Genomic DNA, 23,601 nt, shown 5'->3' with positions numbered 1-23,601 from the left:
AAACAACAAAGCAGACCTTTTAGTATGCCAACATTACATATATTTGATAGAACTAGATTATTTTGCAGACCATTTCTTCTTGCTTCCCATTCCCATACGACACGAAGACAGCGACCACACCTTCACAACCAACCTCGACTCGCGAAGAAGACAATTTCTTCGCCATTATTCAACGAAGCGAACACTTCCACGACAAACCACAGCAGAAATTAGATGTTGCGAAGAAGATAGATACATGTCTTCTTCACCATTATTAAAGGAAAAGGAAGGAGCAGCACCCACACACATGATGATGACGAGTGGTTTGGAGAGAGAAGCTCTTCTAGTCTTTCATGGGCATCTAGCGTTTCTTCCTGGACCTCCAAAGTAGAAGAAGCTCTCCCCTGAATTGTCGACACCGCCTTGTACGTCGTAACAGTTCGGATTATCGGCGTAGTAGGTGAGGTTTCTCGCCGGGATCAGTGTGTCGTTCGAATCCACGATTCGTATGCTGCTGATGTAGGCAGCTCTGCCGAAGCCTTCTTCCGCGAAGTGTCCGCTGCCCATCTGGGTGTCGGTGTGGTTGCCGGAAGGACGGGTGTTGACGATCTCCCCACCAAATTCCACCATGGTTCCACTGCTTGCAAGGTTACTGAACAAGAAGCTTGGCCAGTATCCCACAACTGTTGATCCCAGCTGCAGCCACCAGTTCCCAGTCTTTTGATCCTAAGGGTCACAGCACGAGGATTCAACACAGTTCTGGGAATGAGATGTCAAGCCAGCAGCCACGTTGTATTGTTCTGATGTAGATTGGTGTTTGCAGGAGGAGATCACTCACCTTCCACACCGTGATTCTGATCACATACTGCAGATTAGTATCATTATACGTCGATGTTGTGGTGATAGCTGCTCCTACAGCGACACTGTTGTTGGTCTGGACGAAGCCCGAGCAGTAGAGGTTGTAGCAGCCTGTGTTTTGATATGAATCGTTCTGCAGGATTCTCAACGTATAGTTATTAGAGAAACTAAATGTAGATGATATGAGTTTAAGGTCAGATCTCAGAAGGAAGCCTCACCGTCCAATAAACGAAGAACCTCGGGAGTGTATCTCCATACAGCTCAGGATACACCTGAGAAAGATCCAAGCGACAACAAAACATGAATCCTTTTCATGTTTTTGGTCAAAGCAGATCGAGAAAGTTCAATCCACATGAGATTAACAAAACCTACTGAACCATCAGACCTTGCAAATATTCATTCTCGATAAAATAAAAATAAAAATAAAAATTCTCCCTCTTTTTTTTTTTTGCCAACATACAGCAAAACAATTAAAATCGACAACTCATAACACCGCATGAAATTATGAATGAGATATAGTTTTCGTGACAAAGAGAATTCCAGAAAATATTATTCTTTCTTTAGGTTTATGGAACTATATGTATACATGGCTTGATCAAGTAGTAGGTAATATTACCTGCCACCCTGTTTCGACAGTGTTCAGATCCTTGTCAAAATTTCCCGAGATGATCCATAACTGCGATAAGCTGAACTCACCGCGGTTGGCCACTTGAGGAGCCCAAACATTGAACAATGCGTGTGCACCGTAGTCTTGTTCTCCCTCGATATGCCCGATCGCGTACTGTAATTAACCCCATGAATAAAAAGCATGGCATAGATTTCTAGAGATAATTTCGATGATAACATGCAATATTATTATAAGTATACGCATCATTTAACGTTGATGTTGTCAAACCACTCACATCATGCTGCAAATAATATACTATCAATTTGAATGTCGAGGTCTATTTTTCTTCCCACAAGATCGTGCAGTCAACCCCTCGTTAGTTAATAGGCTTGCTTGCATGAAGTAATGTTCATCAATGATTTCGAGTACAGATTATGTTATATATATACTATTAATAAATTTGGTTGGATTGATGTCAACCTCGTGGTTACTGACGTTGGTGCTTTGCGGTGCTCTCGCGAATGGCTTCCTGCCGAACCTCTCTATGCGAAGTATGTCTTCCTCCTTGGTTCTTCTGATCGGAACCGTTCCTTCCGGGCACGTCTCTCCGGAGGTTGTCCATAGCTGGACGAAGTCGTCGGCCATACCGTCGCCGGTGTAGCATCTGGGTCTCTCCGGTGGATCCTGTAAGCATTCGATCGGAACTATCAACACGTGAAGATGTGATCTAAAGACGTGGTATAGAACAGTTACGTACCAAAGGCTTTGATCCTTTCAGCATGGGGTGATCGAAAGCCGGTTGGAGATGCGAGGGAACGCAGTCTATGAGATCGCCATCCGGGCTCTGAGACCAGCAAAAGGTAGGTCAAGTCTCAGGAAGAAGATGATGATGAAGAAGAAGGAGCAGTAAAGGATTAGATTTGACGTAGCCATGTCGATCGAGAAAGAAATGTATTTTTAAGATATATGAATAAGACAAATTAAATACAATATTCACCTACTTGCACTTATTGTTCCTACAAATACCACTGGATTCTGTGCTCTTTCAATGCTAACTTTTTTTTATGATATGTCGATTAAAGACGAAGTCGATGAGACGAAATCCTCTCAAATTGACGAGAATGAAGCATATGGTGATGGGAAGAATTGAGTACAATCGGATGATGCACGTCATAAGGACGAAGCGATCTGATGTGAGGTTATGACATCTTAAGGAGAAGCAATCTGATGTGAGGTTATGACACGTCATAAAGCTTCCGTGAGACATCTTAAGGAGAAGCGATCTAATGTGAGGTTATGACACGTCATAATATATCAAAGTCAACTATATAATTACTCGAGTGTTTAAACTCTACACGTCACCATCAAACGTGGCGTCATGCTTACTTGGGCAGACGACAGCATGACGCAACCGCGAATTTTTTGCAATTTATTTTTATTCATCTAATATTCCATAAATCATTGTCGCGTGTTTTAACTCGCCTGCAGGGCGTTGACTATTGCATCGCAGCGCCTCACCAATCCACGACTTGCGCCCAGACTTGGGTTACCGTAGTGGATAATATAAAATAAGTAGATCGCAGAATCAAGTTAAAAGCTTTTCGCAATTATTCTTGGAACATTAGCTTAAAGAAATGATCACAGGCCAAACCAGATGAAGCAATCGTAAACAATTAGCATCGGAACTCCTTCAGGCTCTTTATTATCCACCGTTATTACAATCACATATAAAGATTACGTCCTCCATGCATGGTCAACACGTTTCACCCTCCTTCTTCCTCTCTCTCTCTCTCTCTCTCTCGACGTTCCACACGCATGCATACTACTTAGTGGTGGAACTGTAGGCTCACGGCCAAGGCAAGACTGTTGCTGATGAGCTTCTTTAGGATGCTGGTGACGTCCGCCACCGGCGACACCAGGCCGGGGTTCTGGCTGAAGGCGTCGTTGCAGTGGCCCACGTAGGTGATGGCGGCCGAGATGTGGCTGACCAACTCGTTGTGTGGCGCCCCCGTCTGCAGGTTACTGCCCGCCTTCTGCAGGGTGTCGAGCGAGTCCACGTAGCTCTTCCAGCACACATCGAGGTTGGCCTTCAGCTTCGCGTCGGTGATGGGGGCCGCGGTGATCCTCTCCACCGTGACCTTCGCTTCTTGCGCGGTGGCTGCAGCCTCGTTGACGGCAGCCACGGTCAGGGCCGGGACCGTCGTGGCTCCAGACTTGGCGGCCAGCGACGTGCAGAGCTGGGGGACGGTGACGAACTCGCAGGCGGCGGCGGCTTCGTTGAGGGAGCGGCGTGCGGAGCGGGGTTTGGCGGAGGCGACGGCGAGCGCCGCGAGGAGGAGGAGGGTGGTGAGTTGTGCTGTGGATCTGGTCATTGCTGCGGAGTATTATTATAGCTTTCTTTATTGCGGAGGTGGGAAAGCCGAAGGAAAGAGTGATCGAGGGAGGAAGGGAGAGGCGAGGGGGAGTAATATAGGGGAGCGGAAGGTGTTGACGGCCTGCATGGTAACTGGTTGACCATTTCTTTGCTGCATCGTAACCGCCAGAGGCGGAGAAGGCGTTCAGACTTCGCTGACTCGCCTCTTTTGTAGCGGAAGTAGAGAAGGAGAGCCATCGAATTGCTCGCCGTGGGCTTCGCCGGATATCTCCCAACCACTACACGTTCTCCGAGTTCGTTAAGCTGCCTTTCGTGCGACGTAATCCGATCCTAACCTCTTCCTTTGTTTTGTGGGTCCGACCCGTGTGGAAGTATGGGTAAGATCTGCCCCATCGTGCATCGACAACACTCGTGTTGCTGTCGTGTTTTTGTTTTGTTTTGTTTCTGTTTCTGTTTTCAGCTCACAATGTGGAGGAAGATAGCCAATAGCAGACAAGCCAGCGCTCTGCTGCCACCGCCGCCATTGGTTTCTCCGTCGCGCGGGGCAGTGGACGAGGTGGGGAGGAGGAATAGAGCGACGTAGCTTCCCGAGATGCAGAGCGCGGCAGCCGTTGCCCCTCTCTCTCCTACCCCCGCCTCTTGCCTCCTCGTCCGTGGCCTTCCCGGGAGATCCCTCCGCCTTGCCGCCGCCGCTCCCTTCTGTGCCGCATCCTTCCAGATCCATGCCCGCTCTACTGGTCGGTGTCACGGCAGCGGGGCCTCTTGGGTCTCCGCCCCGTTTCTCGCGTCGGACTGGGAACAGAGGAGGCGGGAGAAGGGGGGTCTCACTGTCCGGGCGAGCCGTCCCCGAAAGCACCGGCGGGGGCTCTGACAAGGAGGCTGCCCCCGGAGGAGACCTGCTTCAGACGCTGCTGCTTGGGTCCTTGTTCGGCCTCTGGTACCTCTTCAACATCTACTTCAACATATATAACAAGCAGGTATCCCTGCCTTCCCTTTCCTCCTCCCTACTTGCGCTAGTCCTTGTGAACTAATCCGTGCACTTTGCTTTTGGATCGGAAAAAGAAAATCTAATCTTGCGCAGTTTCCACACCTTTTTGCAGAATGTTCGCCTTTGACTATAAGCTTTAGCAAAACCTCAATAATAGGTTTTCTTTTGCTTTTAATTGTTTGCACAACTGATGATTTGTAAGCTCTTGATGTTTGCAGTTCATGAATGTTACCTTGTTCGTCCTTGAATGTTGACACAGAGCTTGTTGAAGTGTCCTTTATGCTTTCCTTAGATGCTTATGCAATCACTAAAGAGTGAGGTTTATTTGTACTATCAAACTCTTATATTTAAGAATGCACTACTATTGTTTTGTGGAACTTTATATTATACTGTGGTCACAATGGGTATCAAACTTATATCTTGGTAAGTTACTGTTTCTACAAGAGATCCTCTGGATCATTAGAAATGTAATGCTGGAGAAAGCTACATATTCTCTTGCTTATGTAGTTTTTAGCACGACTCCTTTTAGTGGCAAGTGAAAGAACTTAAATTTCATTTACAGCAATGCTTCCAGAGCGTATATAGCTTCTGTTTGGCTCTTGTCATGCCAGGTTAGGTATTGCCATTCTTTCCCTAAGATTGATGTGAAAGGTTTTCTCTGCTTATATATAGACATTGGATTATTTTGGTTTCGTGTATGCAGAATGATGTTATATAAATGGCAGAGTAATACACTGTCCTACCTTATTTCAGGTTCTTAAGGTTTTTCAATTCCCACTAACCGTCACGCTGCTTCATTTTTCCATTGGAACATTCCTTGTCCTATTTATGTGGACCACTAATCTTTACAAACGTCCTAAGATTTCTCCTATGCAGGTATCAAGCTATGATGCTTATCTCTACATTTATGAGCAAATAGCATATCGGTCAATCATGAAATGTGCAATACTTTCATTAATTATATAAGTTACTTGTTTTTCTTTCAGCTCGCCGCAATCTTACCATTGGCTCTTGTTCACACAATGGGCAACCTATTCACTAACATGAGTCTTGGGCGAGTTGCTGTTTCATTCACGCACACAATAAAAGCCAAGGAGCCTTTTTTCTCAGCACTCCTTTCCGCCCTGTTCTTAGAAGAGGTAAATTTTAATAGCTTTTTTTTTTTTTAATCAGGATAAGGGAACCTTACAATTAGTAGGTGAATTAGCCTCTCTATCTTGTGACCTCTCTTATCCTGAAAATAATATATGATGATCATGTGCTTTAGAAAATAGTGGTCTAGCATCCTCTTTTTAATGCACTTAATTCCTTGTTACTACTTCCATACTCTGGTGTAATACGAATAGACTCTATGTGCAAGACTCTTTAAAAAGAAATAAAAAGTTGAAGCACATAGATAGACTCTATGTGCAAGACTCTTCAAAAAGAAATAAAAAGTCGAAGCACATAGATCCTTCGATTTTTGGATCATTGGCTCTTAAACTATAATCTCCATCCTTTAAACTGCAATCTGCATCTTCAGAGTTGTGATAGTTTGCTTTATATCAATAATCTTTTACTGGATTTGGATGCAGGTGCCTACTATCTGGGTTATACTGTCTCTAATGCCAATTGTTGGTGGTGTAGCCTTGGCATCATTGACTGAAGCTTCTTTTAATTGGTAAGTCATTGATAATAAAAAAAGATTAACTAGTTTGTTTAATGAAATATCAGTATGCATTTAGGCCTTTTTCCAGTCTCTCCCTCTTCAATTTTCTCAAATGTCTCATTTATCTCAGAAGTGAGTAAGACCAAGATATCAGAATTTCTTGGCCAAATTGTAAAGACTCTACTAAGTTAAATAATGTACCATGTCTGGGATAAGATGTCTAAATACTGTGCAAACATTGAAAAAAACAAGATTGTTTCTTTTTTCTCCCATTGGTTTAATTATCTACTCAGAAAAGAGTAGATGAATGAAAAATTGGTGATTGTAGATCTGATCTATAAATGGCAACTGATATCTCAGTTTTGTTGGCTTTTATAATTAGTACTGATATTGGTGGTCTTATCAGCAGAAGTTAGCACTAAAAACTCATAAGCTAAGACTTAATTATAGATAAAATTCATGCCCAGTCACCCCTATCCACTGATTAATTTTGCTAATTTCAGTTTTCTCATGTTTGTGTTTCTAAGTCCCTCCTCTGTCACAAACAGGGCTGGATTTTGGAGTGCAATGGCTTCCAACCTGACATTCCAATCCCGCAATGTTCTCAGCAAGAAAGTCATGGTTAAGAAAGAGGTTATATTTGTTTCTGTGAAAATGAATTTATTTGCTTCATGTGATACATTTGTCTACCATTATTATCTTGTCTTCCTATATCTTTTAAAGATGAAGGTGACTCTGGTAAACTGATTCTGCTCTAAGAAATTGTTATTATTGTAGGTATAATTTTCAGCAGTTTTTTATTTTTGGCAGGAATCTCTAGACAACATCAATCTGTTCTCAATAATAACAATCATGTCATTTTTCCTACTAGCACCTGTGACTCTGTTTGTTGAAGGCATCAAGATTACTCCTACGTATTTGGAGTCTGTTGTAAGTATGACGAGTCAATTAATTTTTTTCATGTGTATACCTTTCTATCCATAATGATGTTCATAAATAATTTGCACTTATTCTTGCTTTGTTGGTGTGCTAGGGTCTGAATCTTAAACAGATATACTTGAGATCACTCGTTGCTGGTCTGTGTTTTCATGCATATCAACAGGTCTGATATTTCTAAATCTTTTTGTCATTCTTGCATTAATAAGTTTGCTTTACAGAAGCTATCTACTTCTACTCAAGTTTCTTTGGCTCTTGAAATTATTCCTGACATTTGAATAAGACAATGGTCAGGATATCTATTTCCGTATTGGAAGGCTTGATTAGCCATGACAGACATTCTTTATACTCTTCTCTGGAAGTAACTTCTATGACCTAACATCTGCCTCCACTTCTTATAGAAGAATGGCTCTGATCATTAATTGTTGGATGGTGGTTCCTATATGTTTAGGATGCTTATTTCTTTCTTAGGATGTACAATTTTTGTGCATTTAATTGCAAAGAAAAAGTAGTTTATTTTTCTGGAAAATGGGGAAAGAAATTAATTTTTGTTACATTTATGCTTAATAAAACAAAATGTTTTGAATCAAAACAATGGTTTGTTGTTCCTGTTATTTAAATACATGCTTGGACATGTCAGGAAAACACATTAGATTCATTTTGTTGTAGAAAAACATTGGAAATATATGTCCACGTGCAGGACCCACAAAAAGAATGTTGAAGTATGTATTCAACTTTGTGAAAAATTAGTTGATTTTTCTCAGTGCAGAGCCAATAATTCGCTTATATTACGTCAGCTTTCCTGTTGAAATTTCTCTTATTCTTCTTAATTGTTATTTCATAAACTTGAATTGGTCTATCAGGTTTCCGACATGATATTGGCAAGGGTATCACCTGTAACCCACTCTGTTGGTAACTGTGTGAAGAGGGTGGTAGTCATTGTGACCTCAGTACTCTTTTTCAGGACACCAGTTTCTCCCATCAACGCTCTTGGTAACTCCTTTTCGTGACTTGGAAGATCATCAAAAACTCTTTTCGTGCCACTTGAACCATTTATGCCTTGGTAATTAAACTCTTCCATTATAGGAACTGGCGTGGTACTTGGTGGAGTTTTCCTGTACTCAAGGGTGAAGAGAATCAAGCCAAAATCTGCATGAGTTGCCTTTTTGTCTCTCTTTAAAGTCCAATCTGATGTTGATGAAAATTTTGTGGGCTGTTCAGGTGATGAGATGATTGTGTTAATAGCACTAGGTGTTCTTCTAGCACTGGCAACAGTGATCCTCTAGCATAATTTGTTTGATTTTGCCACTAGCTGAGACAGATATCGTAGCTTTCTTTAATTTAGAGAGTAATGGTTGTTCTTTCCTCGAACTATTAGATCTGATATCTTTGCTGCTAGTTTTTTCATGCTTGCTTGATTTGTAGTGGCATGTTTGGTGTCTTTGTTTAATTTGTTTCTATGTATCCAAAATGTCAAAATGAAGAGTTTGCATCTGAATATATATTCAGCAGAGCTGAAATGGGTCATAATGGAGCTCACTCAGCCTGAAGGTTAATGCACAAACACGTATCAGAAGTTGGGAGATTAACCTCAATAGCATGCTAAATCTCCACAGATTTTGACTGAGGTTAGAGCACTTCTATTTCATGTTGCGTGGTACTCTAATTCTATGCAGTCTGTACCTTGAGCTGTTATACCCAACAATGTTTCCTTTAGAATAATATGTCTCCCAGTTAACTTCTTCCCAGAAGATTTGAAATGAGATTGAGGTAATCTTTACCACTGTGAAAAAGGGAATTGTTTTGTGCATTGAACTCCTAAAAAATTGTGGAGTTCGCAATATAAATATTGTGGGGTCTCATACCACCTTTGGATGCATCAAAATAAATGTTCATAAAAGAAAAAGAAAGAAAATTATACCCATTGGCATAAGTTTATGGCATTGGATGAAGCTTTAGAAAAGAAAGAATATAAATTAAATGTCTTGCTAGTAATACATGTGTAAACTATGACAAACATACCATCATTGCTCACAAGGTAATGGACCAAATCACATTTATGATTACTGTAAAGTAACTTGTAGTTTGTCACTGGATACAAATTCAAACAAGATGGATGGTCACCTATTATCTAATGGAGGAACCCAAGCACCTACAATCAAGGACAAGGACCAAAGAACACCAGGGAATACCTTAAATGTCCATGAATGCTGCACCATGGCCATGTCTGAATGACTCTTCCATAAAAGGAGGTAATTGCCAGCCATGCCCAACAAAATCACAAGCTTTATTGTGTTTGTTGCCAGTAACATTTTGTAATCTTGGCTTGGTCATGGAAACTAGAATCCAGTCCATCCAGATGGCCGGTTGGTCTCTACAGCCTTAACCTTGCCAACGCCACCACCACCAAACCGCTGCGAAGTGTTCCCTTCAAATGATGGTTTAGGCACTTGTGAGCTATGAGAGTCTGCCCTGAAACTGTCCTGATCGAAGCCCCATGGTTCATCTGCTGAACTCGCACTGGGCTGTTTGATATTATTCCTGTTACTGTTGGTTCCGCGGATTGTCCTGACTGATTTCGGATGACTGCTCTTGGGTGTATCCTGGACCAATGTGTCACCAAAAGCAGACCATGGCTTAGGATCTGGACTAGGTGTAGAAGGATTATTTGGAAATAACCCACGCTGGAGTTCGGGCAAGTTTCCCTCTATCTTCTCCCTAGGCTGCAAAAGATCACAGTTTACCATACAGGAATCTCACGTTACAGTTGCTTCAATGTAAATTATATCAACAAAAAACGATAATTTAGCAGGGAGCAAAAAATAATACCGGCGTATCTGACTGTGAGCTTCCAGGAGAGATTTGAGGCTTGGACTCTTTGTTTGGGGGTGAGGGGCTTGCTGCAGCAACAGCACGCTTCAGCTCCTGGATTTCCTGCCTCTGGGAGCGGCAGATGGCGGACAACTTTTCACATTTAGATGTCATTTCTTCCTTCTCCCCGTTAACCTGCTTTAGCTCCTGCTTCAGCCTACTCAAATCCTCTTCCAACTCTTTCTCCACTGATCTATGCTTATCACTTGCGCTGCTAACAGCATTCCCAGAATTGAACTTACTTGTATCAAACTCAGCCACGAATGTGTTGAATGCCTGATCCTGGTAAATACTTTTGGTTTGATGATTGGATACTTTAGTTTTCTCTGGACCATATTCAGATCCATTGGGAGAGAATCTTATCTCAAAATCCTCACTGGAACCAACTTCAGGACTCTTGACAGAGTGCCTAGGTGGAGTTCTGGCTCGGTGTTCCCTGGAGTGGTTTGTTGGATTGTGTTTGGATTTTGATCGGTTGATAGGCTCCTCATCAAACACAGGTCCTTTATCCTCTGATATCTGTGAATCCTGGGCATACTGTGTGGACCAAAATGCACCCAAGGGACCCCCACTTCCGCCACCCACTGAAGCGCTCCAGGAGGATCTGGAGTTCTGAGTCTCTGGAGGTGATATATTCTGTGCATGTTCTTTAGCCGGTGGAGGTGGAGGGCTCCTACGAGGCACCAAATTGGTCCTCCTTTGAGCTACTGCAAACCCATCTTGGAATGTTAAATTATGCAAATGTTGGTTCCACAAGGGAGAAATAGTTGGAGATCACCCAGAAGAATTACGAATATTTACACAAGTATTTTAATGGTCTAAAGTCAGCACAGCAAGACAAAGTATATGTCTATGTCCATATGGTTTGTTTCTCATATAGAAGTTTAACCTATGCTATAGTAGAGTATGGATCTATTTGTTGCACAATTCTTTTTATTTACCTTATTTTATACACAACATATTAATGACCATTTGTAAGTAAGAGTTCAGCAAATAATTAAAATATTCTTACCGTCATCTTGTAAACCTGATGGGCTAGATCGCATTCCTGCAGTTGAGGCAGATGTAGAGCTAACAGGTAAGTCATTTTGCAACTCCACAGGCAATAGTTCATTCACCCGGAACCACAACTGTTGTAGGAAATTATTCAGGCAAAGTAAAAGAGAGTCAGCTTTCTCGCATCTTAAGCTATGGCACATGCCATCATTAAATATGAACATAGATTTACAGAGACAAATGGTTAATGAGCAATGCGCTTGCCTGTGTTATGTCGGGTCTGGATTCTGGAGAGGCTTGAAGCATGTCCTTGATCAGTTTGGTAACAGAATTGCCATACTTCGGTAAGTCTGGGATACGGTAATTTCCATTAAGTATCTGAAGTTTTGATTCACCATCAAATGCAGATTTGAAGTAGCAGATTCTGTACAAAAGGCATCCAAGAGCCTGCAGAAAATTTGTAGAAGAAAATTTCAGCTCTAGAATCTGCTAGGAATTTAAAATTTTAAGATGCATATATAGCACAAGTATTCATCTCATTGTACACTTGAAGTTCTAATTTCAGATATCATCTTTTTTTTCAAACTGAACTGTAATTAAATGATGAAATAGCTGATGGGGACAGTTATTGCTTTAGCTCTGACGGACAATCTCAGAAAAACTTGTCGTAAAAGAAAACCTTAATAGTAAAAGACACATAGCAGTTGATATATTAGCTTGCATACCCAAATGTCTACTTTCTCGCTGATAACTTCCCTTCTGTACAGATCCCACATCTGTAAGTAAGAAACTGCAGGAAAATTAGTACTTTAAATTTTCCAGAAAAGACATTAAGGAGGTAGAAAAAAATTTGAACTATAATAATAAGTTCATAGGATAAACCTCAGGGGCTCTATAAGCAGGAGTAGTGTGCTTCCTAATATTGTCTTCTTCAATACCCATCTCCTCAGGCCTGTCAAAGCACTTGTGATTGGTCGAGGTGCTACCAAAGTCACACAACTTCCAAGCTCCATCAGCTCCAAGCAGAACATTTTCAGCTTTTAGATCTCTGGTGATGCAAGGAACCAAGCGATCACAAATTCAGAAGAGAGAACCCAAACATAGCTTATATTTCTCATATCAAGGGGAATTAGATTTCAATTTCATCCTCACGATTTCAGATAATATTATCATAGAGATACTTTCCTGCTTTAATATGATAACTAAATTATAAAAATGATTCATATATGTTTGCACATGTATATATGTACATAGATATACAAGTAGGCAAGTAAAACCATAGCAGTTTTGTCATGTGATACTTCATAGAGCAAGTGGCATAGAGACAGAACAACATAACATGGTAACCATATATAAATATCTTGGTTTTAGAGTTCCATAATTCAGAAAAAAATGGAAAGGAGAACCATTAGTTAAAATGAAAGACATGAGAATCACAAGATAAACATACCTATGAACGATAGGTGGTGACTGACAATGCATGGCAAAAACAGCATTGCATACATCCCGGAAAATCAAAAGAACTTGCTTCTCTTCAAAGTAACCAGCTCCTCTGTTCTCCAGCACTGCGACCAACGACTTCTCACAGAATTCCATCACAAGCAGCACCTCCTTCACTCGGCCCATGTCAAAGATAGTGTGTGCGATTAGCGCAACCACATTTGGATGCCCTTTTAGCATTTTCATCACCGAGATCTCCTTCATTGCCAGACCCAACGACTCCTCATCTTGACAAATCATGTGCTTAAGGGCATATTGTTTGGATGGGTTAACAGCATCACGAGCAAGGTAGACACAAGAGAAGCCCCCTTCAGCGATCACGTTACGGACTTGCAACTTTAAGTTTCCAACCTCAACCATGCGACCTTCGAGGCTGTTAGATTCCTTAGGCATGAATTGCTTCAATTTCCACATTATTGGAGCAGTCAAAAGGCAATCCCAAAGGATAGTCCTCGAAGAATGCCTACTCTATACCACCAAATTGTGTATAAATGACTTACAACAATCCCCTTTCCCTAATAATTACAGAAAAAATTGATCTTTTAGCAATGAGATCAACAGAAAACACTTATTTAGGTACACTATCTTGATCAAATTTATAGAACTTTAAAGTGTAAGCAGGATCTGCTACTGAGTATTTCTCACTCTAACCAAAATCGGATCTTTAAACAAATTCTTTAGAAAGATCAATGTTTTCTGCGTTTACACATAAAATCAACTCCAAATTACTGTCCAAATCTTGTTTGATGGCAAAGTTTCAGGAAGATGGTTGGCACCAAAACATCCGTTCCCCTATATGAAACAAAGATAAATCAGCCAGAGACTCAAGTCAACAGAAAAGCTATCTGCTTGCAGCAACTTCCAGCTCCTTATTGAGGTCCCAGCGACCTTCAATAATCGGCAGGAACAACTACCCGAAGATTTCTCATGTGCTTCTATGCTCTCAGATAAGAGACCAGGAAGACCATGGGGGAATAGATCTCGACTTCAGAGTTCTCCTGGATCCAAAATGTAAGGGGGAAAACTCAGCGAACGCACCTTTCGAGATCTAATACGCAATAGGACTCCCCCAGGTGGATTGACTCCGGGCGATGAGAAGTGATCCGAGGAGGGCCTTTGGGCAAGAGCTTTCCAGATCTGGGAGGGGGGCTTGCGGAGAGAGATAGGGAGACGGGAACAAAAAGCGAGAGAGAGAGGAGAGAGAGAGAGGGAACGAGTAGAGACGGGGTTAAAACTCGAAGAGGAAAGGGAGAGGCAAAAAGGAGAACTTGCGTGCGCTCTTGTTTTCTTGGTCGTATTTGCGGGCACGGTGATGGAGCGCGGCGTGGACGCGGTTGGACCCGCAGTGGCGGTGCCGGCCCAATGTCGCGGACACGTGTTGGATTCGCACGTGCGATCTGCCGTCGTGTCTCGTTGTGCGATAGTGTGTCAGATTTTTCCCGAATACTTACGTCTCGTATTATTTCTCGTTTATATATATATATATATATATATATATATATATATATATATATATATATATATATATATATATATATATATATATATATATATATATATATATATATATATATAACAACTCATATTATCAAAAACATTACTTCAACAACAAACCAAACGAGAAAGATTCAGAATTAAGAAACGCTATGCCATAAGATTTGTGTTGCTGACGTGATCAACGGAACTCCAAGGAGATGGATCGACCGCCGTGGCGGAGACTCGAGGGCAAGGTAGTGATGGTCACCGGCGCCTCCTCCGGCATCGGCCGCGAGATCTGCCTCGACCTCGCCGCCGCCGGCTGCAGGGTCGTCGCTACCGCTCGCCGGATCGATCGCCTTCGATCCCTCTGCGACGAGATCGACGGCCCCGGTTCGCCGTTGCCGCCACCTTCCTCCTCCTTCTCGGCCCGCTCCGCCGCGCGGTCCGTGGCCGTTGAGCTCGACGTGAGCGCCGGGGGATCCGTGATCGAGGCAGCGGTCCAGAGGGCGTGGGACGCCGTCGGCCGCATCGATGCGTTGATCAACAATGCAGGGGTTCGAGGTACTTGCCGTCAATGCTTCAATCGTCGACATTCGAACTAATTTAAGAGTACTCATTTTTGCACAATAATACTTGTATTGATTTTTCATAAATTAGGCATTTTTATGTGTTCTATGCTTTTGCAGATTTTCTAATCTACTGTTTCAGACTAAGAATCTTTGGCTTAAGCACGTATCAGTGTTTCATTTTTGTTAATCTTCCAATCACTTGTTACTTACCTAACATTCCTTAGCTTAAGAATTGTATCTCCTCAACCATGAACTTTTCCTTAAAAAGGGAAAAAGAGAGGACTCTTGAATAGATGATGATTAATTTAGCCAAGGTTGAGGAATACCTATGACAGTTGTTAGCGAACAAATATACCGTGGCTGATGAGTCAGCACGGTTAGGTCCGCGGGTCGATGTCTGGAGTTTTCTGTAGAGTGAGCTGGATGATGAGGTGGCCGCGCCCTCGGGAAGGAGTGCTGGTTGGCATTGGTCGGGATCTGGGTCAATTGACAGCTCTCTGTTGCGCGGTGGATGGCGTCCCCTGGGTTGAGATGCTCGCCGCTCGTGGGTGGTCGTTCGCCTGCAAAAAATGGTCCTCGCTGGGGGATTCCCGGCTTTGGCCCCTTCGACGAGCAAGCCAGTGTGGAGTGGATTATTTGTTTATGTCTCTCTCTCTCTCTGGCCGGAGGCCGGTTAGGGGCTTTATACTATTGCATGAGGGTCGGTAGCGCGTCGATTCAGCGTGGCCGTTGACCCTCGAGGGATGGGACGACACTTCTGACCGGCCGCCGTCCCGGGACGCGCGGAGCAGCGCCAGATGACACCGCCCCGAGCTCTCAGTACAGGACATACGGAACAGCTTCTTGGTACGGTTCTGACTTGGCATGTGGCGTCAGCTGTGACGTGTCCGGGGCCCAAAATATGTCGTATCAACAGTCATTATTATTGTTAGACTGGCATAATCGAGAAGCAGAACAAGGAGCAGTAACATGTTATGATTCTTAATCTAATCATGGGGGCCTTTGTATCTTTTTTATTTTTCCTTCTTTTTAGAAAAAAGGTTATGATCCTATTTCATTGCAAAAGGCTGAAATAGAATACAAGAAGGTGAAGAAAAAAAAGGTGCATATACTGCTCATATGTCTCAAAAATAAAAAGTGGTGTTTGTGGGGACTTTTATAGTGACTCAATCTTGATTGCACTTATACTGGCATTTGGTGCCCATGTCCCATTGTTTTCACGAATCTAATTAGATAGTGTGCTTATTTGTGTATGATCATTTTATTGAAACTCACTCTCTCAGGAAAAACTACATATATTGAAAGGCCTACACAGATCATATTTAGTTTTTTCTATGTTTAACTAACAATGTCTTGTTTGATTCTTGTTACCTGCACATTTCTAAACTTGCTCCTCGTGGTGAGCTACTTTCACGCCTATCTATTTTCTGTTGCATCTGATTCGTGTATTTTGCCTCAGGTGGTGTTTACTCCCCACTAGATTGGCCGGAAGAGGACTGGAATGCCACTTTTGCAACTAATCTGACTGGCTTATGGCTAGTAACCAAGTATGTATGCAAACAGATGGTTAATGCAAAGCTGAAAGGAACTGTGATCAACATTTCTTCTATTTCTGGCCTCAATCGTGGGAAGTTGCCTGGAGCCATAGCATATGCTGTCTCAAAGGAAGGTGTTAATGCAATTACTAAGGTACTATTACTAACTCTAGCAAGAATGGGTTCTTCACATCCCTCTTTCCAACTCAACATGGACTTTATAAAATTACTCTTGAGTTTCAGCTCTTTACATTGAAAAAATAACTCATGCTTAAGTAATTCGCATTTTATTGGAAGTAAACATGCATCAGTTTTTTTGTTGGCATATAATTAAATTTGTCTCAAGTTCTAAAGAGTAATTGGAGTATTCAATATTCACCCAAGGTGGTTGTAATTTGAAGGTTATGGCTTTGGAAATGGGAGTCCATAACATCAGAGTGAACTCAATAAGCCCTGGGATATTCAAATCTGAGATAACAGAGAGCCTCATGCGGAAAAAGTGGATCAATAAGGTTGCAACAAAGATAATCCCTTTGAGAACATTTGGTACATCAGATCCGGCAATTACATCAGTCGTCCGCTATCTGATCCATTACTCATCTGAATATGTAACTGGAAATATCTTCATCGTTGATGCAGGTGCCACTCTACCAGGTGTTCCCATCTTCTCTTCACTTTGATATCTCCCTATAACTGCAAAATCCACAGCCGATTTACGGTGTCTCCCTTATTTTCATCGAGGGAAACGCTCCTGACTTGTTTCAGATTAGGAATATCTGACACCATTCTATTATCCGATCAATTAGTTGAGACATATCTTTGTTGTTTTTCAAAAAAATTGAATGTGCAGAAATTGAATTTGTCCTGTCAGAGTTTCATATTACTGTGAACTGTTTGTTGTTGTCAATGTGAAAGACTTTCCATCTCAATAAAATAAACTCAGTGGATATAACCAACACAATGGCAAATTATCATCACTGCATATGTTTCTATCTTCAGTTGTTTTAGAATGTCTCAGATAGAATAACATATTAGCTCTTTCTGAAGCTCTCAGTAGAGGGAGAACTAGCAAAATCCACTAAGAGCAGAAGGCTGTGGACTGGTACTTATACATCTAATGAGGTTTAAAGAATTGATTCACATTTTAGCTGGTGATGCCTGTATGCACTGTTCTATCAAGATTTGGACTGAAACAGGCCTACAAGTGATGAGACCTTAAATCTTATTCAGTCTACCCTTCACATTCCAGACTCATCCAAGGATTATTTATTACAAGCTGCATAACATTTGTCACTGACAAGTGACAGATCCTTGTTTTAAGATATGCAAAGTTTGCTGTGAACATGTTCTTCAACCATCACATTAATTTCCATTGCACTCAAAAGTTTGACTACAAGTTTCTTTCTTTTTATATGAAGTAGCCAAAAAAAAAAGAAAATTCTGTCTTTAATATCACTAATCAGCAACACATCTTTATTCTCATATTCTTCTTTGTCACATATCCCAATTACAATCCCTTGTTGGACAAATAATCTCATTTCTACTTATTTTCTAACAAAATCAGTATAAAATATATGATAGATCTAAGGAACTAACCCAGGTTGGGACACTATGGTTAGTTGTTGTTATTATTTTATTGATTGAAAATATATGATCTGATTCAAGGGGCTCACATCCATTACTCATTGTTGTTTATTACGATGGGTTCGACCTCATTTCTAAGGTAGAATCATGACCGTCCATCAAATTACAGATGATTCTGATTAGATCGGTTTACACTGGACTAGGGTTTCCCGTCACCTCCAATAAAAAGCGCCCGATCTTTCGCCCTTGTTTTCCTTCGCCGCGTGCCATTTCAAGGGTTTCGTCCTCCTCTCGCTCTTCCCGGTCTATCGCTCTTGCAATGGCGGCGCCGAAGAAAGTGAGGGCAGCGAGCCGGAACCCTAGCCTGATTCGAGGCATCGGGAAGTTCTCGAGGTCGAAGATGTACCATAAACGCGGGATCTGGGCCATCAAGGCCAAGAACGGCGGCTCCTTCCCCCACCACGACCCGAAGCCCGCGGAGCCCGCGCAGTCGTCCGCGAAGCCCCCGAAGTTCTACCCCGCGGACGATGTCAAGACTCCCATCCCCAATCGCCGCAAGCCCAAACCTACGAAGCTCAGGTACATGGATTCGCCGCCGTCACTTTCGGTTGTTCTCTGTGTCTTGCTGTTTCCCTTGTTGCTCAAATTCGCTGTTTGTGATGCTTATTGTGGCGTGTAGGGCAAGCATCACTCCGGGGACTGTTCTGATCCTTCTCGCTGGTAGGTTCATGGGAAAGAGGGTCGTCTTCCTGAAGCAGCTGCCTTCCGGACTTCTTCTGGTTACCGGTGAGTGTCTCTGGATGTGTTAATCTGGTGTGTTGTGCTTCTGTTTACCTACTACATCATCTGCTGACATGAGTGATCCTTTGCTTCTTTTCTGAACCTCTTGTGTGCAACGATAGATGGGTATTTCTTCATTATGTGATTTCTTTACATACTAGTAGAAATTTGTTTTGAAGAGTATGTAATGACGTCAAGTTAATTTCTTGATAACAAAATATGTTAGTTCCTTGTTATTTCTGCATGCGGTCACTATCTTACGTCGGGCAATTTTCATGAAAGGAATAGCCATTCATGATTCCTCTAACTAGACAAAGTGGCGTCTCTTTCTCTCTCTTTGGTCTCCAATAACTTTGGCAGAATGTTGAATGCTGATTGACAATTTTGGCCACTTTGTCAGAATGGAGATCAGAGATGACTCATGCTTAAGTAATACATATTGACAGAATGTTGAATGGTTTCTTCTGTGACATGATCAAGATTGCCAAAGTCATTGGAGATCAAAGATAGAGATCTTCGGTTCATCTGATGTTCTCCTGTATATCTGCCTTAAATCTGATCGCATCCTACATCCACATCAGATTGGTATCTACGTTTAGTAAATATCATTAACAGGAGTTAGTATAACTCTAGTACCGGTATTTGAGTAAAAGCATACAGATCAAAGTTTGCATATAACTGACCATCTTCAACCATGATTCTAAGCCTGAACCAGGTATCATGTTTGTCGACTTATTGACTTAATCATATTCCTTCCGAACCACCAGTTCTGATGAAAATAGATTTGGTTTCCTCAATATCTGATACATTTGTTAGTGTTTTCAACCCTAATTCCAAGCATGAATTGGGCATCAAGTTTGTTCTAATGGCGACTTAATCCGATTCTTTCTAACCCACCAATTTCTGATAAACGATGTTTTAATGCCTTGCTTTGCTGGTTTTTTAAGCTCTCTCTCTCTCTCTTATGGTTGTAGACACAAATAAGGTGTATTGTGACTGAGAGCTTCATACTTGTTTTTGAAAGGCAGGTAACCCCGTTGCACCCACCAGCACAAAGCTGAGGCATGAATAAACAAAGTCAAATTAAACGAATGAAGAGGCATATCCTGTAGTCTAATTTCTTCCTGTTCCTTTTCAGTGTTGTCCAATAGCATATTCACTTTGTCTGTTCTGAGGCTTTGCAGGCGAAATATGAAAGTCAAATAACAGTAGTTATTTGTTTGAAATGAGTGTGTAACAATCCTATTTGCCTCGTATAAGAATATTGAATGTTCTTTGATATTGCTGATTCTTGCTTTTCGTAGCAGACTGAATTAGCATGGAATTTTATGTTCTTGGTTTTGCTGTCTCACTTAATCTGGATGCTGTAGGCCCCTTTAAGATTAATGGAGTGCCTCTAAGAAGAGTAAATCAATCTTACGTCATTGCGACATCTACCAAGGTTGACATATCGGGAGTCAATGTTGACAAGTTCCATGACAAATACTTCGCCAAGGAGAAAAAGGAGAAGACAAAGAAAGGGGAAGGTGAATTTTTCGAGACTGAAAAAGAGGTCTGTCCTTGGATCAATGTGTTGATCGATTATAGGTGGCGTCTCTTTGTTTGTTTTCCTGCTCATACTCCTTTTCTTCTCTTGGAAAATGCAGGAAACCAAGTCTCTCCCTCAGGAGAAGAAGGATGACCAAAAGGCTGTGGATGGCCCATTGATAAAAGCCATCGAAGCAGTCCCAGACTTGAAGGCCTACTTAGGTGCTAGATTTTCCCTTAGGTCAGGAATGAAACCTCATGAGCTTGTCTTCTAAATATAAAAGTTTTTTCTCCATTTCTGTTTGATACAATTCTATTTTTCAAACTAGTTGGTATGTGCAATACTTTTGACTGTCAAGAAGAATCTCGAGTTTTTGTTTCGTGCTCATCCTGTTATTTGAAAGGGAGAATTTTATTCTGCTAAATCTCGGTGTTGCAGATTTGTATTATCTCTTGATTGAATTGCTATTGATTTGATGTGATTTGTCATAGGCAAACATCATAGAACAGCTGTTGAAACCAATTAATCTAGTGCTTAATTGATGAGTAATGTGTTGAATTAGATGTCCCTAAAAGTTCATTGTCTTGCTCAGAAGCCATGTATTCTGGTGCTTACAGAGCATATAAGTCAGCGTTTATGGAAATCTTAGAATGGAACAGCAACCATCATCTATCGTGGTTGTAGCCATCAAGCCATGACAAGAACAAAGGCTAATGCCACTCCTAGGGTGCACAAGATGCGCCAAAAGCCTTAAATAAACATTAGTTCTGGTTGGAAAGGACGGTGCACAAGAATCAGTCGCTGCTCGCGTTCGAGTAGCGGAATCTCAACGACACATCTACTACCATGTACCTGCCGATAATGTCGTCGGGGGAAACCTCGCCTGCTGGCAATGGTGGTGCTAGCGACGGCACTGGCGGCGTCACAGCCTCCTCTTCCGACGGATGCCTCGACATGAAATGTTGTGGCGGCGCCGTCGGACCTCCAGCAAGCAAGGTCGCGGCACGAAGACTCTGGGTTGCGCCAGAGCAGGGGACTCGTGCTGCTCGACCACTCCTGGAACCGCGGACGCAGACGCGTCCCACATGAGCAAGTGAAGCAGAATGGGTTTCAGTGCGTGCCGGTGCAGCGAGAGCTTATGGCTGAGGGAGATGGTGTCGAAGCAGCGGATGGCGCCCGATGTCGAGACTATCCAGGGAAGCACCTTCTCGTTCCCGACCCGTGAGATGACGAGGATCTTCGACGCCCTCGCCGCTGTCGTCGTCCGTTACAGACGATATGTCGATGAAACCCTATAAACGAGATGGTAGTCCTCGACCTCACACAGACTAGTGTTCGCCGAGTCCGAAAGGTCGGTCGGTGCTCCCGTGTTCACGGTGCGGGAAGGAGCTTCATGACGGTTAGCTGATGAAAGAAGATAAATGCAAAGACTCGTTATGATTGCTATAAATGATTTATTTGGAAAGAAAAGAAATAGTTTTGAAAGTGTCTTTTATATCTTCGTTTTGGGTTTGCTTCTTGTTTTTGTTTTCTTTACCTTGTGATGCGATGCACTCGGACTCGGATCGGTCGACGAGGGCGATGATGGCGTAGTTAGGGTCGCGGATGGAGAGGAGGAGGAACTGCCGGCGGCCCGCGGGCGGGCTGGCGGGTGGGGGACGATGCAGGCGTGGAGCTCGAGGTACGGCGCGGCGGAGCGCTCGCCATGGCGGGCCCGCACGAGGACAGAAGAGTGGCCTCGCTGGAATGCGGCGTGAAGGAGCTTCATGACGGCTTCCCGCCCGCCTTTGAACGGTGCCCGGGCGGGCGGCGACCCTCCGAAGGTGATTTCCTCGAGGATGTCCCCCATGCGCAACGGCGCCGCCTCCTCCCCGTTGCAGCCGCCCCACTCGTCTGCCCTGCTGCTCCCGGCAACGCACTCGATCGCCACCACCGCCGACCCCGCGCTGCCGGATCGCTCCATTCTCGGCCCCCTCCTTCCCTTCTCCCGCTTCGACCACGGGTGAGTTGCCTCTCTCTCTGCTTTAGATGCCTCCTACTTCTTCTGTGACAAAGTCAGGCGAGGGTTTCTCCTTCGGATATACACAATAGGGTTTAGAAAAGGAGTTCATTTCGAGATCGGCAAAGGTGAAAAAATGCCAAATATTGGAGCGGTTCCAATGTAAAGATAGATTCTTTTTTTTGCTCTCGAGGCAGCGAGCGGAGATGATCGAGCTCTGTGGACCTCGTTTTGAGATGTCCTGTGACGGGCGGGGAGTAAGAAGCGGAGGTGCACAGTTTCTTGGATCGCGTAAGGGGGCATGAGGAAGTCAAACCTTGAAGACGGGAAGCAGGAGGGGTTTCGAATGCTGTGCTCGTAGCAGTCCAAGGAAGTAAGAAGCGGAGGTGCACAGTTTCGAGAGAGAGAAGGTAGTGGTGGTGATGGTGGTGGTCCAATTCTCCGTCGTCGTCTCCTAGTGGTCCAAGTCTTATGAAAATTTGATTGGTCAACGCATCATATTTTAAGTCTTTTGTTTTCTTTCCTAGAAATACCAGTAGAGAAAGTAGGAGGGCAATCTCTTCTGTCTTGAACATGAAGGAGGTTTCATTTCCTTTAAAATATTTGGGTATTTGTTTGCTCCTATCCCATGATCCTATTTGTCCAACAGGTTGAGAAGAGACTTAGTAATTGGAATGGTTCTTTGTTTTCCCAAGCTGGCAGGATTGTTTTGATTAATTCTGTTCTTAATTCAATCTCAGTCCACTTCTTTAAGTGTTATTTGGATGCCTAAACCTATCCTAAATAGGATTGAACAAATCATCAAACGATTTCTTAGGCAAAAAGATCATGACAATAGTCATCCTTCCTAAAGATAGAGGTGGCCTTGGTATTAAAGACTTACAAATCTCGCTAAGTATGCCCTCCAAGTTAAAAGAATTGTGGCTTATCTTAATGAGGATCAATCTCTTTGGTCTCAAGTGGTGCATGGTGCATGCTCAAGATGGTGCTATCAAACCATTGTCTAATTCTAGCAACCAAGTTTCTAGTTGGAGTTGGAAGTTGCTTGTTGATGCTATTGATCAACTAAAGGGGGGTCTCTTTAAGATTGTAGGTAATGGTGTTTATAAACATGGTTCATCTTGTTCATACTGATTTTCTAACCAATTATCGATATGGTATGTATCGATATATCATCACATGATTTGATGGAGCATATCAACAAATTAGTATTTACCGTCCATATCAATCTCTTATCAAATTGGTATATATGACTTTTATCGGACAGTATATTACGGTACGAAGAACCTTATAAGTTTATTAAATTTGAACAAATTGATGAAACTTACGGTAATGGTGTTATGTTAGGAAACTGGTCCATAAGAGATTGC

General features: G+C 42.6%; 6 protein-coding genes across 8 annotated transcripts; 2 read left to right on the top strand and 4 right to left on the bottom strand.

The window, feature by feature from the left end:
- Window positions 1–29: 29 nt before the first annotated feature.
- Window positions 30–2,298, bottom strand: LOC135606605 (protein neprosin-like). The gene is made up of 6 exons (XM_065097650.1): window positions 2,202–2,298; window positions 1,925–2,128; window positions 1,454–1,618; window positions 1,056–1,109; window positions 818–970; window positions 30–705 (listed from the first exon to the last, which is right to left on the bottom strand). The coding sequence occupies exons 1-6, from the start codon at window positions 2,223–2,225 to the stop codon at window positions 331–333; spliced, it is 975 nt and encodes a 324-aa protein (XP_064953722.1). The 5' UTR covers window positions 2,226–2,298; the 3' UTR covers window positions 30–330.
- Window positions 2,299–3,270: 972 nt separating this feature from the next.
- On the bottom strand, window positions 3,271–3,816 carry LOC135607634 (uncharacterized). The gene has a single exon (XM_065099587.1). It carries the CDS (start codon window positions 3,814–3,816, stop codon window positions 3,271–3,273), a length of 546 nt encoding a protein of 181 aa, XP_064955659.1.
- LOC103979968 (phosphoenolpyruvate/phosphate translocator 1, chloroplastic) lies at window positions 3,806–8,761 on the top strand. The gene is made up of 10 exons (XM_009396241.3): window positions 3,806–3,946; window positions 4,033–4,795; window positions 5,560–5,682; window positions 5,793–5,945; window positions 6,381–6,466; window positions 7,003–7,087; window positions 7,265–7,384; window positions 7,488–7,556; window positions 8,254–8,383; window positions 8,477–8,761. The coding sequence occupies exons 2-10, from the start codon at window positions 4,541–4,543 to the stop codon at window positions 8,545–8,547; spliced, it is 1,092 nt and encodes a 363-aa protein (XP_009394516.2). The 5' UTR covers window positions 3,806–3,946; window positions 4,033–4,540; the 3' UTR covers window positions 8,548–8,761.
- A 583-nt stretch (window positions 8,762–9,344) lies between these two features.
- On the bottom strand, window positions 9,345–14,023 carry LOC103979969 (uncharacterized). Of its 2 annotated transcripts, XM_018823591.2 has the most exons (9): window positions 13,796–14,023; window positions 13,464–13,549; window positions 12,708–13,272; window positions 12,140–12,305; window positions 11,983–12,033; window positions 11,522–11,704; window positions 11,274–11,391; window positions 10,220–10,968; window positions 9,345–10,113 (listed from the first exon to the last, which is right to left on the bottom strand). In XM_018823591.2, exons 3-9 carry the CDS (start codon window positions 13,169–13,171, stop codon window positions 9,730–9,732), a joined length of 2,115 nt encoding a protein of 704 aa, XP_018679136.2. In that variant the 5' UTR covers window positions 13,172–13,272; window positions 13,464–13,549; window positions 13,796–14,023; the 3' UTR covers window positions 9,345–9,729. The 2 variants fall into 2 exon arrangements, with proteins under 2 accessions (XP_018679136.2, XP_018679137.2); XM_018823592.2 differs by lacking the exon at window positions 13,464–13,549.
- Window positions 14,024–14,383: 360 nt separating this feature from the next.
- Window positions 14,384–20,611, top strand: LOC108951134 (uncharacterized). 2 transcript variants are annotated; one of them, XM_065101242.1, is made up of 8 exons: window positions 14,385–14,797; window positions 16,265–16,494; window positions 16,742–16,886; window positions 16,980–16,994; window positions 18,128–18,503; window positions 18,604–18,710; window positions 20,075–20,256; window positions 20,351–20,611. In XM_065101242.1, exons 1-8 carry the CDS (start codon window positions 14,452–14,454, stop codon window positions 20,504–20,506), a joined length of 1,557 nt encoding a protein of 518 aa, XP_064957314.1. In that variant the 5' UTR covers window positions 14,385–14,451; the 3' UTR covers window positions 20,507–20,611. The 2 variants fall into 2 exon arrangements, with proteins under 2 accessions (XP_064957312.1, XP_064957314.1); XM_065101240.1 differs by having other exon boundaries at window positions 14,384–14,797; window positions 16,742–16,994.
- Window positions 20,612–21,018: 407 nt separating this feature from the next.
- On the bottom strand, window positions 21,019–22,722 carry LOC108952379 (uncharacterized). The gene is made up of 2 exons (XM_018823500.2): window positions 21,770–22,722; window positions 21,019–21,636 (listed from the first exon to the last, which is right to left on the bottom strand). The coding sequence occupies exons 1-2, from the start codon at window positions 22,193–22,195 to the stop codon at window positions 21,604–21,606; spliced, it is 459 nt and encodes a 152-aa protein (XP_018679045.2). The 5' UTR covers window positions 22,196–22,722; the 3' UTR covers window positions 21,019–21,603.
- Between the last annotated feature and the right edge of the window lie 879 nt (window positions 22,723–23,601).

Source organism: Musa acuminata, chromosome BXJ2-3, assembly GCF_036884655.1.
Source record: "Musa acuminata AAA Group cultivar baxijiao chromosome BXJ2-3, Cavendish_Baxijiao_AAA, whole genome shotgun sequence".
Taxonomy (NCBI): domain Eukaryota; kingdom Viridiplantae; phylum Streptophyta; class Magnoliopsida; order Zingiberales; family Musaceae; genus Musa; species Musa acuminata.
The sequence above is the reverse complement of the archived record's forward strand: the minus strand, read 5'-3'. Positions and strand labels throughout refer to the sequence as shown.